Source organism: Cottoperca gobio, chromosome 8 (genome assembly GCF_900634415.1).
Source record: "Cottoperca gobio chromosome 8, fCotGob3.1, whole genome shotgun sequence".
In the NCBI taxonomy this organism is placed as follows: domain Eukaryota; kingdom Metazoa; phylum Chordata; class Actinopteri; order Perciformes; family Bovichtidae; genus Cottoperca; species Cottoperca gobio.
This window is the reverse complement of record NC_041362.1, coordinates 12,438,670-12,457,474: the sequence shown is the minus strand read 5'-3', so window position 1 is coordinate 12,457,474 and position 18,805 is coordinate 12,438,670. Positions and strand designations below refer to the sequence as shown.

At 38.5% G+C, this 18,805-nt stretch overlaps 1 protein-coding gene across 1 annotated transcript in view; it reads left to right on the top strand.

Moving 5' to 3' along the window:
• cacna1ia (calcium voltage-gated channel subunit alpha1 Ia) overlaps window positions 1–18,805 on the top strand; it is a 145,707-nt gene that overhangs the window by 19,369 nt on the left and 107,533 nt on the right. The window contains exon 2 of the mRNA XM_029436969.1: window positions 17,897–18,161. Within this exon, the coding sequence (XP_029292829.1) occupies window positions 17,914–18,161 (248 nt within the window). The 5' untranslated portion in view covers window positions 17,897–17,913. The remainder of the gene's footprint in view (window positions 1–17,896; window positions 18,162–18,805) is intronic.

Genomic DNA, 18,805 nt, shown 5'->3' with positions numbered 1-18,805 from the left:
GGTAGAAACAAAGACCTGCAGCAGGTCGACTACGTGACAAGTCACCATTCTTTTATCTAGAAGACCCTTCTACAAGCACTTAAGCAGTAAGTGTGAATGGCTGAAGTCGCTCACCCTCATGTTGACTTCACGGTGAATGGAAGCGAGTAAAGACACATTTTCCTCAGAAGAATATCTTACAACGTTGGTGTGACATTATACTTTATTACACTATCTTTGCTGAACTCAAACACAGTTTGTTCCCCTTTCAAGTTTCATGACACCTAATTGGAAATCATTGAAAATCAGAGTATTTGTCTTAGGCAGTTGACATGAGTGAAAGGACGCGTTAGCTGTTCAGTCTACTATGATCAAACATCTCGCTGTTCGTTAATATGCTATGTCCTCTGTGGGTGTGTGTGGGACATTTAGGTTAAAAGTGAATTTAGGCAGTATTATTATATGTTTTCGTTCAGCGGTCTTGCTGAGATGGATGACCTTGCAATAAATCATAATTGAGATCTGCAAAATGAGTTTCTGGCCTTTTGACTTCCTCATTACCTTGGATACAAATTAAGTGACGCTTGTAAAAGGAGCACTTTGCATTGTGGGTCATAGAAGAAATCATTTGTAACCAGACATCCCGAGACAGTGTAAAGATTATTACTTTATGAATCAATGATTGTTGAAGGTATCGAGCGTGATTAATCGGACAATATTCTACCGCAGTAATGAACATTTTAAAGAAAGGAGCCGAGGTGGACACCTGCTGAGGACTCTTCTCTAGATTCTTAATTGAAAAGCCGTATTTGGCAAGGAAAGATGAATAAGAGCTTTAATGAAGGACGATACTAGAGAGTGTTATGAATAAAATAAGTTGAGAGGTGGATCATTGTTTCAGAGCTGAAAGGGGGGGGGGGGGACAGTAATAATTAGAGAGGGAGAGAGCACATGTTAGTTAGTGCATGTAAATAAGGGTGTTTCATTGTGGACTGAGGATTTGGGGTCCAGATGGGAGCATTAAAGTCGATGCTGACAGGAACTCCCCACTCCTCCATCCCACCTGTGAGCCACATTAACACCAATATGACCTCATCACTAACCACATGATGACAACTCAAATTAAAGACCAGCCAAGCAAACCCAGAATGTGTATCCAGTGGTGAAGGCAGCATTCAGGTACAAGATGGTTTTTAGAATTTTGCCAAAGGCACAAATGAGTTAGTTCTTCTTTTTTTTTCTTGTCCAGCAACATGAGCGATGAGTGCACCTACACAAGCCCCTGCAGAACCTGTTCAAGCAGCAAAAGTACTCGGTTAAGATTGGGAAAAGATCTACGAAATAACTACAGAAAGTGTCGTTACTTAAGTACAGAAGTTGCGTAAGAAATAAGTCAGCGCTGACTCCCTACGCAGACTTTACTGCTCTTTATACTCGGTGACGTAATATAAAGTGCAGCAAAGTCTGCGTAGGGAGTCTTGGCTTTTACGTGGATTACACATTACAGTGCATTATTTTCGTATGTATACAAGTACAAACAGTGTATGAGAACAGCCTGAATAAGTAATGCATGTCTTTATCATTAAGTCTTTACTTTCTACATAAGTTATTAAGTGACGCAAAAGCAAAATTAATTCACAATCATAAGAAACATCCAAAGTTTTAATTCATTATTTTTTTAATGGCTATTCTCTTTACATCAATGTCAAAACTGATTTTGCAAAGAACATGTTCAGGTGCTTAACCATAATTCAGGAGCTTATTGAAAATAGTGTTCAAATTGTAGGAACTACATGATTTTAAGAAATACTGGAAATGGAGATGAGATGAATTTGTAAGGTTTTATAAAAGGATGGCATTAAGCATTGTGGGCAGATTTAACAACAATTATACAATGGATCAGTCCCAAAATTCCCCAAACACTTGCTGAGTTGCATCTTTTCACCTTTCGTGCATTGTGTGTCAATTAAACTGTTATAGCAGTAGTGTGCAGAAAGAGGAATACTAGTAATAGTAATAGCGTACAGTGACAAGCAGGGATGCTAAAAACAATAAATAATTAAAATTATTGGTAAATGCATGCTGTGGTAGCAATGAAGCCCCCAAAAGCAAGAATGGTGCAGCCAATTATTCCTTTTAAAACTATTCCTTAAACATATTTAGTTTAACGGCTCTTTTTTGCCATATCCAAGATAAATTACAGGGCACTAGAGAGTTCTGTTGATGTGTGTTCTGGGTGTGACCATGTGCATGTGTGTCACCACCATTTCCCTCTGCTCACTTCCCTGCTAAAGCTGCTGACCACACAAAGAGCAACTACAGCCATCGGCTAAAGCAAAGTGGACAAAATAAAAGCACAGAGGTGGAGGAGAGGCAATGGATAACAACCAAAAAGTTTCCTCCTCTCTTAATCTTCCTCTATTACTCCATTCCTCCGCCTTCTGCAGAGCGCTCGGGTCAAAGGCCGTGGCCAACTGGTTGTTTCTGTAGTGCCCCATTATTCATTTCAACAGACTGCTTCCACACTACTCACCGACTCGTTGTGTGAGAAAAATGCTTTACTTCCAAGATATGTATGCGTTATCGCTTTTCCCTTTGATAAACACACCAACAATTTGGAATTTTCAGCCCTGTTGGGAATCGCATACTAACTATACTAATACTATACATACTATTCATACTATACATACTATTCATACTATACATACTATTCATACTATACATACTATTCATACTATACATACTATTCATACTATACATACTATACATAATATACATACTATTCATACTATACATACTATTCATACTATACATACTATTCATACTATACATACTATTCATACTATACATACTATTCATACTATACATACTATACATAATATACATACTATTCATACTATACATACTATTCATACTATACATACTATACATAATATATATACTATTCATACTATACATAATATACATGATATACATACTATACATACTATTCATACTATACATACTATACATAATATATATACTATTCATACTATACATAATATACATGATATACATACCATACATACCATACATACCATACATACTATTCATACTATACATAATATACATGATATACATACTATACATACCATACATACTATACATACTATACATAATATATATACTTTTCATACTATACATAATATACATGATATACATACTATACATACCATACATACTATACATACTATACATACTATACATACTATTCATACTATACATACTATACATAATATATATACTATTCATACTATACTATACTACATATACCATACCATACATACCATACCTACCATCATACTATTCATCATACATAATATACATGATATACATACTATACATACCATACATACTATACATACTATACATAATATATACTATTCATACTATGCATAATATACATGATATACATACTATACATACTATTCATACTATACATACTATTCATACTATACATACTATTCATACTATACATACTATACATAATATATATACTATTCACACTATACATAATATACATGATATACATACGATACATACCATACATACTATACATACTATTCATACTATACATAATATACATGATATACATACTATTCATACTATACATAATATACATGATATACATACTATACATACCATACATACTATACATACTATACATAATATATATACTATTCATACTATACATAATATACATGATATACATACTATACATACCATACATACTATACATACTATACATAATATATATACTATTCATACTATACATAATATACATGATATACATACTATACATACTATTCATACTATACATACTATTCATACTATACATACTATACATAATATATATACTATTCACACTATACATAATATACATGATATACATACGATACATACCATACATACTATACATACTATTCATACTATACATAATATACATGATATACATACTATACATACCATACATACTATACATACTATACATAATATACATACTATTCATACTATACATACTATTCATACTATACATACTATTCATACTATACATACTATACATAATATACATACTATTCATACTATACATACTATTCATACTATACATACTATTCATACTATACATACTATACATAATATACATACTATTCATACTATCCATACTATTCATACTATACATAATATACATACTATTCATACTATACATACTATTCATACTATACATACTATACATAATATACATACTATTCATACCATACATACTATACATACTATTCATACTATACATAATATACATGATATACATACTATACATACCATACATACTATACATACTATACATAATATACATACTATTCATACTATACATACTATTCATACTATACATACTATTCATACTATACATACTATACATAATATACATACTATTCATACTATACATACTATTCATACTATACATACTATTCATACTATACATACTATACATAATATACATACTATTCATACTATCCATACTATTCATACTATACATAATATACATACTATTCATACTATACATACTATTCATACTATACATACTATACATAATATACATACTATTCATACTATACATACTATACATACTATTCATACTATACATACTATACATAATATACATACTATTCATACTATACATACTATTCATACTATTCATACTATTCATACGATACATACTATTCATACTATACATAATATACATACTATTCATACTATACATACTATTCATACTATACATACTATACATAATATACATACTATTCATACTATACATACTATACATACTATTCATTCTATAAATACTAATCATACTATACATACTATAAATACTATTAATACAATACATACTATACATACTATAAATACTAATCATACTATACATAATATACAGACTATTCATACTATACATACTATTCATACTATACATAATATACATACTATTCATACTATACATACTATTCCTAGTATACATACTATACATACTATTCATACTATAAATACTATACATACTATACATACTATAAATACTAATCATACTATTCATACTATAAATACTATACATACTATACATACTATAAATACTAATCATACTATTCATACTATAAATACTATACATACTATACATACTATAAATACTAATCATACTATACATACTATACATACTATTCATACTATAAAAACTAATCATATTATACATACTATACATACTATAAATACTAATCATACTATACATACTATACATACTATTCATACTATACATACTATACATACTATTCATACTATAAATACTAATCATACTATACATACTATACATACTATACATACTATTCATACTATACATACTATTCATATTATACGTAAAGAATATTACATCAAATTAAGTATGTAGTGCTTTCCAACTGCATAGTATGTAGATTTGTGTTTGTGTAAAATGCCCGGATGTATAACCTACTGCATTAGCAAGATTTTTTAATGCATATAATCCCCACAATGCATTGCGTCATGTGAGAATATGGTTAGTATGCTGTTAATATGTCATGCTATTAAGTTTTAATATTTTTTCAGGCTAGAAAGTAACCATTTAGATTTCCGACATTTTCGGGGATGCAATACGTCTTGCTTTTAACATACTTCAGTACTTCAGTACTACTTTGGCTCCTCCTCCTCCGACCAGGGGCAGAGCTTCGCCTCAGCGCTCCGCCAGTCCTCGCTGGGAGCCAGCACCGACACCGCGCTGCTAGAGGCAGGCTGTAGAAATCATTGCCAAAGGAAGTTCATGACCATTTCTTGCACATGCTTAGGTCATGGCTACTTTTGTTTTATTAAGTAGAAGCATTTTAATTTAAAAGGAAATCTATTTATATTAATACAAATGCTGTACACCTCAGCAGTATGCATTATGTTAGTATGCAGTCTGTTAGTATGCAGTTAGTATGCATTATGTTAGCATGCAGTCTGTTAGTATGCAGTTAGTATGCAGTCTGTTAGTATGCAGTTAGTATGCAGTCTGGTAGTATGCAGTTAATATGTAATATGTTAGTATGCAGTCTGTTAATATGCAGTTAGTATGCAGTCTGTTAGTATGCAGTTAGTATGCATTATGTTAGTATGTAGTCTGTTAGTATGCAGTTAGTATGCAGTCTGTTAGTATGCAGTTAGTATGCAGTCTGGTAGTATGCAGTTAATATGTAATATGTTAGTATGCAGTCTGTTAATATGCAGTTAGTATGCAGTCTGTTAGTATGCAGTTAGTATGCATTATGTTAGTATGCAGTCTGTTAATATGCAGTTAGTATGCAGTCTGTTAGTATGCAGTTAGTATGCAGTATGTTAGTATGCAGTCTGTTAGTATGCAGTTAGTATGCAGTCTGTTAGTATGCAGTTAGTATGCATTATGTTAGTATGCAGTCTGTTGATATGCAGTTAGTATGCAGTCTGTTAGTATGCAGTTAGTATGCAGTATGTTAGTATGCAGTCTGTTAGTATGCAGTTAGTATGCAGTCTGTTAGTATGCAGTTAGTATGCAGTATGATAGTATGCAGTCTGTTAATATGCAGTTAGTATGCAGTCTGTTAGTATGCAGTTAGTATGCAGTATGATAGTATGCAGTATGTTAGTATGCAGTCTGTTAGTATGCAGTTAGTATGCAGTATGATAGTATGCAGTCTGTTAATATGCAGTTAGTATGCAGTACGTTAGTATGCAACATTAATATGCAGTACGTTAGTATGCAGTATGTTAGTATGCAGTCTGTTAGTATGCAGTACGTTAGTATGCAGTATGTTAGTATGCAGTATGTTAGTATGCAGTACGTTAGTATGCAGTCTGTTAGTATGCAGTCTGTTAGTATGCAGTATGTTAGTATGCAGTTAGTATGCAGTATGTTAGTATGCAGTCTGTTAGTATGCAGTTAGTATGCAGTTAGTATGCAGTATGTTAGTATGCAGTATGTTAGTATGCAGTCTGTTAGTATGTAGTCTGTTAGTATGCAGTTAGTATGCAGTATGTTAGTATGCAGTTAGTATGCAGTATGTTAGTATGCAGTCTGTTAGTATGCAGTCTGTTAGTATGCAGTATGTTAGTATGCAGTACGTTAGTATACAGTATGTTAGTATGCAGTTAGTATGCAGTATGTTAGTATACAGTACGTTAGTATGCAGTCTGTTAGTATGCAGTTAGTATGCAGTTAGTATGCATTATGTTAGTATGCAGTATGTTAGTATGCAGTATGTTAGTATGCAGTATGTTAGTATGCAGTTAGTATGCAGTATGTTAGTATGCAGTCTGTTAGTATGCAGTTAGTATGCATTATGTTAGTATGCCGTTAGTATGCATTATGTTAGTATGCAGTTAGTATGCAGTATGTTAGTATGCAGTATGTTGGTATGCAGTGCTTTAGAAGGCAATTTTGAACACAGCCTTGGAGTCTTAAGTGAAGCTTGAAGTCTAAGGTCAAAACCGCAGATGCTTCGAGAAGATTGTTGTGCGAGCGTTGAGTAAGCGTTTTGTATCTAACAACTTCAGGTTTTTAAATTCATCAGGGCCTACCTGGGTGGAGGGCAGTTATGAGCAATTACACACTCAAAATGCGACATATCATCTGGCAAACTACTACAGCAGCTCATGTTTCACATTCACATCCATCAGCTTAGGTGTAAGGCATTAACTTTTTATTTTGAAAATATAACACTATATGAGCATAAATGTGGACTCACACAGGAACACACACAGGAACACACACAAAACACATGATGGGACCTTCTTATCTCTCCCTTGTGTTTCTCTCAAGAGGAGGCCAGCACTTGACACTTCATGGCCATTTCATGCTCAGCTCAGTTCTCTTCTCGATTTCACCCTCTCTCCCTCTCTTGTTGGAGGGTTTCCACTCAAAATGCAAAGAAACGGGAGAACAAGAAGGTTAGCACATTTAATGAAACTCCCTCTCTCCCTCTCTCCCCTATCTGTGCATCATTTTTCATCCATTTCACATTTTCTTCTCTCTTTCTGATCCCTTTTTTATATTCATGGTTCTACAGTAGCCCATTCTGCTTTTCCTCTGCTCTTCACGTCTCTCTCCTCTCCTCTCCTCTCCTCACCTCACCTTCATCGCCCACCCTGTCTCCTCCAGCTTCTTCCCTCTCTTACTCCTCTCCCTTGACATGTGAGTATGCACTCAAGTAGCGTCACAATCCTTTATCTTTACGAGTGGCCGCCTCTTTATGTGTGAGAGTGAGTTTATGTGTGTGCATTTGTGTGTGGATGGGGGTGACGGGGGGGTGCATGCGAGCCGTAAATGCTCCAAGAGCCATATTCAAATCTCATTTCACACTGCTGAGGGTGAAAAGACCTGACACAGCACTCTGTGAGAAAGGAGGGAGAGGAAGTGAAAGAGAGGGCGAGAATGAGAGGAGAAGGGGAAGGGGAAATGATGGTGAAGAAAGCGCTGAAAGTGGAGGAGGAGAGCGAGGGACACGACGTGGGAGAGGAAGAGAATAATGGCTGTTGGCATTAAGCTACCTACAGTATGGCAGAAGGAGCAGACAAAAAAGAGAGAGGGAGGCAGGGAGCAAAGAATGAATAGCACACAGACAATGCAATGGAGAGAGGACAAAAAGAGCAGAATAAAATCAGAGTAGGGAAGAAAGACAAGTTTTGACGTTTCTCTCACTGTCGTATCTTTGTTGCATTCTCTTTCCTATTTCCAAAATGACATCCCTTACTCCCTCCTCTTTTTTCCAGGTGAAGCTCTGCCCCCCTCTTTCTCTTTTTCTTTCCACAACCCACCTCCTTCCCTCTCTTGCACAATGTGCATGTTTATGCAAATTAGATAATTAGGAAGCTGCTTGGCTTCCTTCGAGCTCTAAGGTTTGAGAAGAGGTGTGGAGAGGGAAAAGAGAAGAGAAGTGTCCGGATAAGAATTCAGGCTTTGGTGTTTGTTTGAAAGAACTGCTGGGGTGTCTATGTGTGTGCATTAGCAGTACACATCCATATATTATCACACATTCCCTTTAAAGTGCTGTATGTTTCTGTGTGTGTGAGTGCATTTTAATATGCTTTCTCAATATTGTTATCACTCATACGGTCTACCTTTTTGCATGAGAAGAAGCCACAGCTGTCCTGAAACACTTCAGCTCTCTCTCTGTTTTTCGCCTTTTATTTCTGTCTGTCTGGTTTTCTTCCTCCTCAGCTCTCCCCTTTCATATCCTACCTTCTTCCTGTCACCATGGCTTGTAGTCTTCCTTCTTGCTACGTTGTCTTTCTCTGTTTCTGTCTCTTCTGTCTCGCTCGCCTCTCCCCTAAGTTTTTTGCCTTTCAACCAATTTTTCTTCTTCTTTCATCCACATTTTTCCTATGCATTTAGCTCATGGCGCCCCCTTTCCCCTCTTCTATGTTTCACCCTTCCTTCTCCATTTTATAATGTGTTCTTTGCCGCATTTCAAATTTCTGGTCATGAAAAGTAAGCTTTTGGGCTTTTCTCTCTGTCTGCTTTTCTTGTTTGTTTCTTGTTTACATCCCAGCTGTCTCCTTCCGTTGCATCACATTGGACTGGAGTTATCACCAATCAGATATGCTGTGTAAAGAACACACAAACTCATACACGCAAGCACAAACACACTCATAAACATGCATAATAAGACCTCCACATGCACTCACATACTTGTGCTGTCAAGGCAGCTCACATTTCTCAGGCCTGCCTCCTCAGGCTTGTTATCAAGGCTTTTGTCTGTTCTCTCTTCTCACGGTGCTCTCTTTGTCTCATGCTCTCTCACACAGACACAAAGTTCCACACAAACGCATGCCTGCACACACGCACGTCACCTCGCGCCATTCCTCCCCGACTTTTCAAACTTTTGATGGCAGCTTCCTGTCAGGGCATGAAAGCAACGGGAGAAAAATATCTAAAAGGAGAGGAAGAGACGGCGAAGAGACAGGGGGAGAAGAGATAAGGAGTGCTGACAGATGTTCAACTCAACGCCCCGCAGAGGAGAAAAAGAGGAATGGATGTGTCGTTACTTCTCCTCCTCCTCCTCCTCCATCACTCCTCCTCTTCCCTCTACTCTCCGTTCCTCTCCTCCCCTTCTTGTTTTCCCCTTGTAAAACCCACGTTAAGCAGAATTGACTCCATTTCTTTGATCTTAAGGCAATGACGCTTTTAGGTAAGTTTAAATAGAATCCAACAAAATGCAACAGAATAGATGTGCAGGCCCTCGCAGACAGTGTTGCAAAATTCAAAAGGCTACATGGTTCACTCACAAGTAAGTCTAAGTTAAACTTAGAGGGACGGAGGCTGAAGGCTTCACACCTAAACTGAATCACAAAGCCTCTCGCCATTTCAATTAGAACAATAATAGTGCTTCTTGCCAATTAAGGAGCACCTGCGACAACGATGGCACCCTCTGTCCTCATTACTTACTAGGTACCTAGTGTGAGTGTGTGTGTGTGAGTGTGTGTGTGTGTGAGTGTGTGTGTGTGTGTGTGTATGTGTGTGTGTGTGTGTGTATGTGTGTGTGTGTGTGAAGCAGAGAAGAAGCGGAAGAGGACATTGTAGAAAAAGCCCAAAAATCTAATGGAAGGCATTACCTCACACACACACACACACACACAGATATACACCACACACATACACATGCGTGCACTCAGACAAGTTGACATCATACGTACACCTGCAGCAGTGCAGCAGTCCGTCCCTAATGGGGATTGATCGTCCTCAGTCTCTCTGCCACTGTCAGTGTAGTCAGCAAAGAGCAGACAACTGCTTGATCTGGTTTGGAGCCCGAAAACACACATGTATACACACATACACACACACACACACACACACACACACACACACACACACACACACACACTGTCTCTCTCTCTCTCTTACCAAAGCTGTCAGGTGAAGCGCTCGCACGTCAGCCTATAAGATTGACCGTTTGTTTGATCTGGCACGCCTACCAGTATGAGCTCCCTCTGCCTCGCACACACTTGCAGCCTGGGGAAAATGCATGTCATTTATCAGGGTGAAAGAATGACAGCAAGAGCTCTAATCGTAAATCATTGGCAGCATTATTGGACCTCCCCTCCCTCGCCAATATGGATTTGTGTTGGGAAACTGGGGGAGCCTGTTATAAATCAGTCAATAACACACTGGAGTGTGTGCACACAAACTTCCACAAACACCCCCACCCCACATCACTGACACATACACAAACACAGAGACACACCAACACATCAGAGATGATAATAAATGTGGTGATAACCAGCCTGTGACAGCAGTTGAGTTTTCCATGTGTGGATCACCCGCGGTGTATATTCTACTTCCTGTCCTCTACAGTCCTCTACACTTATTATGAATCATGTTATACAGAATATACTGACAGATGTGACTTTACCTCCTTCTATCTTAAAAAATGCTTAATTCTGCCTTGTTTTTAGGTTGATAATGGTTTGAAATGTGGACCTGAGCCTTAATTTATTGATATGTGGCAAAGTTCTGAAGATACCCCGTCCACAGAGATGTTTCTCTTCTCTCCAGTGAAACCCTTCTCCTTGGTGCAGCTGGTGCAGGGTAAACTACAGTAAAGCAAAAATAAATCAAATTCCAGCGCATACCAGGATACTGGTACTTTATTAGCACGTGTGGTTCGTTCTTCATTGTTTTTAATGTAATTTGTTAATAAAGTTGTGTCTCTACCAGTATCCTGCTGTGCGCTGGAATTTTGATTGTCTTTGGTTTAGTGATATGTGAATCAAGTTGAATCCCAGTACAAAAAAATGAAGAGCTTTTTTGTGTGAGCATGGACTGAATTGGAAAAAAAAAAACCTTCAGTCAAAACACAGTGATACAGTTGGTAGCAATACAAGAGCTAGCATGAGTGGAGAAGAAGTAGTTTACAGAACTTGTAGTTTACAAGTCGATAAAAGACAACGCTCCCTGGTGACATTATTTGAAATACCTACAATCAACTTGAACATGCTGACTCACAATTCTAAATGCCTAATGAGCTTCCTGAATTGAACTGAAATTGAACTAAAGTTAAACTCCTATAGGTTTCAATATAAAAGTTAAATGAAACAATTTTGGTTATTACATTTACAGGCATTTGGGGAAATGAAAAGTGTTTGTTTTATAGCTTGTTTAATATAGCACTATACTATACCACTATAAAGCCCACTCCTTAATAGAGCTACAGTATGTTTGTGGTGTTTAGTCTACATCTAGCTTCCGCACGCTCTGTGCAGTGAGCCGTGATCCAATTTGCAGGTCCGGACCTCCGCTCGCTTCTCTCCAGCTCATTTCCCCGCCTGTTTGTCTCCCTGCCGCCCAATGAATTCATATTAACACACCTGAACTTCAGCATGACCCAAACTGTGGAGGCTGTTAGCATGATGCTAATGGTTTTAAGCCCCTTCTCAGTGCAAAGTATTGTCATCAATAATAGCATGTCACACAACAGGGCCCTCACGCTGACTTAAAGACACAAAGACGCGCTTGATATCCGCTCAAACTGTGCATGCACGAGGATTGTCTCGGCTACATGGCAAAAGCTTACGCTGTTAAAACAGATTAGGCTGACAGGGCCACTGCTCCAGTGTAATCGACTGGCAGCTACTCTTTAAAGATGATTTCTGACACAAAGCTCAGTATGCTCTTCATCACTGAGAGAGAGAATTAAAGAAAGGGAGGAAGACATAGAGGGGTACAAGAGCTGCAGAGAGAAATGGAAAGAAAGTGAGAGCAAAGGAAAAGGGGCAGGAGAGAGGGATAAGAAGATGAGATAAAGCGGAGGGAGAGGATGAGTACAAATCGAAACCGATTAAGAAACCGAAATGGAAACTGGATTTTAAGATTCCAAAAGGAAGACTCGAGATTAAAGAAGAATCAAAGTTAATCTTTCATCCATTCCTCAGATAAAAAAAAAAAAATGAATCGCCAAAGATTCTGTATTTGACAACGTACATGGTAAAGTAGAGCTGTATGTTTGACTGAAGGGACGTTTACTACCTGTTCTCGCTTTTATGTGGAATCATTTTAGTTATGAGGTCAAAGCAGGTCAAAATTGCAAAAAGCCTGATGATGATGATGATGATGATGATGATGATGATGATGATGATGATGATGATGATGATGATGATGATGATACCGATTGATTATGATTCAAACTGCAGTATATGTTCACATATTGTGCAACTGGCTGGTCTCTGATCTATAAGAAATGTCTGGACCAATCTGGCTATTCTGCCGAGTCAGGATAACACTGGTTAAGAAGTAGATGGGTATGACACCCATATGTCACCTACCAACTAAAATAAATCCTTTATGTGTCTGGCTGTGGCTGTAGGTTAACAACCCTTCTCCCTGCAGTGGAGGTGGATATCATCTATTTCAGGGCAGAGATTTAAACTACCAGATTTGACACAAACACAGAACACTGAATTTAACAGCTGAAAATTGGGCATCCATTACTTGGTGGTGCATTATTTCCTGCCTTTTGTGTAGAACTGCTTTAAACATGTTGTTTTGAGTACAGGTAAATTAGTTTTTGGAGTCCAAAACAGATAAATAACGATGAATTCTTTGGAGCATAAAGTTTGATCCTAGATTACCTAGATTACTTGTTATACAGTATGAAGCAAAGTGGCACTACTGTTCAGTTCAGAGCGACTTCTCCCAGAAGTTGCCTTCTTCTTCTCTATTCCACCGTAAGCCATTGAAAAACCGCATGATTTATAAGAGGATTTTGGAAAGCTCAGCTTCACTCTTTTAAGTCTTACTGTAACACAATGCAGTTGCATTTTGGAATTAACATACTTTTGTCTTCAGTTCAGCTCTATTTAATTTATCTTCTAATGATTTCCATGTCATTAGTTGCTCAAATTCACCAGCAAATTGACACTGAGCTCTGATGTCTGGTGACGCTGCCTTCCACACTCTGACTGTATCCAATATCTGAGTGCTTTTAAATGACTGAAGCTGCCCTGTGACAGCCTGTCACAGATAGTGTTGATGCAGCATGTTTTCTGCCTCGTTTACGTTCTTAGGAGAAATATTCTAGGTGCCGTGCTCCAGCAACAATGGCTGAGCCAGACAGGTACACTTATTTTGTTTTTTTCCCCTTCCTCCTTCCTCCTCCTGGATCCTTATTTTGTGGTGCTGTGAAGACATTAAGTCAGGCTGGTGTAGAAAGTAGAAAGTGACACAACTGAAAAGAAAACACGAGGCAGAATTGATAACGAACAAGAAACTTCAACAGCAAGGCAGCGATTGTTTTAAGCTGTCCTGTAAAGTTTATCCAAACCTTTTCCGTATGTGCTTCATCGTGCTCGCTGTCCATTTATGTTGACATTTTTAGATATTGCCATGACACTAAACTAGACATATTAGGCTTTACTTGGCAAGGTAAAGTTGCCTAGTGGGAAATATGTTCTTCTCTATTATGCGAGAGTCACATTTATCACATTTTAGAAGGCTATTTTATAGTGCTGTCAAAAAGCCGGCCATGTTTTTCAGCGCCGGCTCGCCCTGTCAGTGGCTGCTTTGTCTCTCATTGAATATATTGATAGTCTTAGTAACTAAGTAATGTGTTGTTTTGATCACTCAGCAATAGATGTCAAAACTGGTTTGTCTTGGGTCACTGGATGAAGCATTGCCTGATATAGCTGACTGTATATATGTGTGTGTGCGCGTGCGCGTGTGTGTGTGTTCTCAAGTGATAATATTGTGCTTCCTTCACTGTGTTTTGAGACACCGAGAGAAAAGAATTTAAGAGACGTTAAGACCCGGTGCTGTGTTAAGTCGGTGTGACAGTCGGATCCCTGGCTGTCTGTGAGTGCTGTGCTGGGCTCAGCATTGTCTCAAACCACCTGACACAGAGGCATTTACAGGCAGATGCACACACATGCATACAGTACACACCGTGCACACTGCCAACCCAGTTGTGTTTTTGCTGGGAAAAAAAGAGGGGAGAAAAAAATATGTATCTTCTACTGCAACTTTCTACACCAATCTTTATAACTTCGGAAATAATGCAAGAGGCACTTTTTAATAACTTTTCCCTGTAGAAACTGAGGATTATGTGCTGCAATGTGTGAAATATGGCATCATTCCTTTTCGCAGTAGGTTTGAGCTGCAATCTAAAGCAACACAACTGGCTTTAGTCATACGCACAGCAAAACGGGAGAACGGGAAAAAAACCCTTAATCAACATGATGTCTTGTGCCTTAAACTGTACAAAATCATAAAAATAATGCTAATAGCTGCTGTTTCTTTCTGGAATATGTGCAATGTTCTCTAGAAAGAGCCATAGCTATATATATCAAAGTGAACAGTAATTTTAGTGGTTGCGAGCAAGCTAGCTTTATTACAAAATACTGAAAATGTCCATATAAAAGCGAGGACGATGTGGCAATGGGTTTTCCCCCCGCCTGCTGTGCGTGCATCCTCACTTGTTTCTTAATGGGAAGCCCGACTGTAGTAAGCCATGATAGTGCGAGCTAGCATGCACATTACCAGGACCCTGAAACTGAAGCAGCTAAATGGAATTCAGCCATTGTTGATTTTATTATCTACACCCATGTTAACCCTAACCCTACTGTGATGTGTCAAAATGTCACAGTAGTACACACTTTCCCAGATGCACTACAATGGCAGATGTAGAGACGTTGCTTCTCCTTGTTGCAGCACGAACAACACACATGGAACATTCCTCTTTGAAAGTACATTAGGTTTTATCTATAATTCTGAACATGCATAGACATCAATAACATATTTGAGAATACTGGAAGCTCACATCATTTCTTGTTTTAAGGCTCCCAATTCCTTATCTTGAGCCCTCACTTTTGAGCTCATTCAGTGAGTCACTGAGAATTTTTGTCATTACTTGTATCCCTTGGGTATCACACATCATATTTTTGATCTCCGTGTAAACAGCCAGCGAGGAGAGGAAACACTGCTTTTCACTGCTTTCCACTATTCAAATTGGCAGTATGAAATGATTGAAATGAAGAATGTGTTGCCTAAACCCCTTATGGATCCACAGTATGTTTTTCTCTCTTGTTTTCCATCCAGACTCTTCCTGTGTCTGTCTCAGACTGTCGCAGTGTGTGTGTGTGTGTGTGGGAGGGGGAAAGCAAGTTCTTTCCATGGCTCATCACAGCCTTTAGCTCATAGTGCAGCCAAATGGGTGACTGTATATCCGCCATCCCAATTAAGGGTGTTAATGTGTGAGAGTGTGTATGTTGAGAAAGTGTGACTGTGTTAGTGCTCGCTCTCTCGCTCTCTCTCTCTCTCTCTCTCTCTCTCTCTCTCTCTCTCCTCTCTCTCTCTCTACTCTCTCTCTATCTCTCTCTACTCTCGCCTCTCGCTCTCTCTCTCTCTCTCTCTCTCTCCTCCTCACCCTCTCTCTCTCTCTCTCTCTCTCTCTCTCTCTCTCTCTCTCTCTCTCTCTCTCAGTTTTTCTTTGTTGTGCATTCATCAGTCGTCATCACAAAAAAACTAATTTTGAAAAAGCTTTCCCAGCATGCAGGAATATTGTGACAAGATTCTGAGTAAAGAAGCTGCGTTATTACGGTGCAGGGTAGTTGGATAAAAAAAAAAAAAAATCTTTTTGTCTGACCTGGATACAGACACAAACAGACATACAGTCTTACACAGACACCCACAACACAACACAATACACTCCTTCCAACCGTTACTGCAAAGCTGTCTCTTGCTTAATTGTAGTAACCCATAATAGCTGCAGGGTCACTGCAGGTTCTCTCTAAGAAGCTTTGTCATGGGAAATAAAACACAGCAGAGTAAGAATAAACTTCCTGCCTGTGTTCCTGTGTATGTGTGTGTGTGTGTGTGTGTGTGTGTGTGTGTGTGTGTGTGTGTGTGTGCGCGTGTGTGTGTCTGTGTGTGGGCAAGACTGCATATGTCCAGTTATGCACATGTCCAGCCTCTCGCTTGGCTCTTTGCCTCTTGCTGGCTGCTTCCTTTGACTACCGTGTCCAATATGTTGTTATGCATTCACTCAGGCTCCGGCTGATAATGGTTGACTTGCTAGCTTGCCCACCGGTTCCAAGTAATTTCATCTTTCTTTGCTCTTTTTCTTTCTTTTATTTCTGCCTTCCTTGAAACAACATGTGGAATCAACTCATGACACCGCTCCTTTTATGAGCTGATGCGCTCAAATGAATGCGTCATTGTGCTCTCTGTTGTATAAGTGTTTAAATATACAGGTATGTCTAAAATTGTGCACTGGATCAGGCAAAAACACATGTGTTTATGCCCCACATTCACAGATAAATGAGAATCCATTCATGAGCTAAGTGATAAGAGATGGAAAGCCATTTCCTCTCCCACAACACTGTGATGTTGCTAAATGAATCGTCAATGAATGTGCAATGACTGTTGACATTGATTTAGTCTCCGCTGTCGTACCCCTCTGTGTGTGTTTGATTGCGAGAGGTGATTGTTATCAGTAAACAATGCATTCTGTTATGCAGACAAGTGAGTTTATGATAAGAGCATTTGTTTTGCGCAGGGCGAAGAGACAGTGAGAGACGAATGGGCCTTTGGGGCTGGAAAACAACACACATTAAATATCTGTGAGTTGTGAGGTGATGTTATGACGCGGGGGTGATTTAGTGGTCTGTGGGAGTGATGGCAGAGCCAAAAGCCTGCTTGTCCAATCAAACTTTCATGAAGTAAACTTATTTAATTGCTATGTATTTGCCGCAGTGCGAGTACTGCGCCAAAATGAAATCAAAGCAGTATTTTGTTTGGTCATCCAATGTCTCTCGGAGGTTCTGTTTTAACAATCTGATGATCATTTCATTCCTCTAATCCCAGTGTCGACTCGTTGTCTTTCAGAACTCGGCTGGGTTGCCATGACGAGCGAGGAGTGTCCTGTGCCGCTGGGGAGCATTTCCTCAGCAGGGCCAGGGCAGAGCGAGGAATACGGCTTGGCGCAGGCTGATGACATCATTGAGGAAGTGGGTCCAGATGATGACGTCAGTATCGGCAGTGACCTGAGCACTCTAGTGTTGCCCTTCCCAGAGCTGGCGCCTGTGGTCTTCTTCTGCCTCAAGCAGACCACCTGTCCTCGCAACTGGTGCATCCGTATGGTCTCCAGCCCATATCCTTTCTGTCACTGGTGGAACCGGCCCCCTTTTTAACCCCACTTTGTCATCTTTCTCTAACCCTAATTATTCACCTGTCCATGCATCGACTCCAAGTGTGTTCAGTTTCAAAAATGAATTTGTCTTTATGCACTTCTCTTCATGGTATCTGTTTAAAACATCAGCAATCACCACCATTAACCTCATTCTTAACCTCCTCTTGTCATTGGTACGCCTTTTATGCAGCATATTTTCATCTCCTGATCTAACACTGGTGCTTCCCTCCCCTTTATATCCCTTCCCTTATTTTTTAAGAATTTATGTTCTGCCTATCTGTTACCCTCTTTTGCGGAGTCATTTTCTCTCCTTTGTTATATCGTCTATCTCTGTTTTGTATTATTTTAACACATTTTCATCCATCTTGACTCTGAGCCCCCCCCCCCATCCAGCCTCACTCTTTTATGGATTTGCTACCACATAGTACAGCAGACATCCCAGAATCTTCTCAAAGTAAGTGTGTTTGACATCCTTATACAACTACAACTGCAGTGATCCGCATTTCACTGCTTGTACAGTGGAAATTGTACACGAGTGTTTGGGTGTGTATGTGTATGTGTGTGTGTATGTGTACGTGTATGTGTATATGTGTGTGTATGTGTAT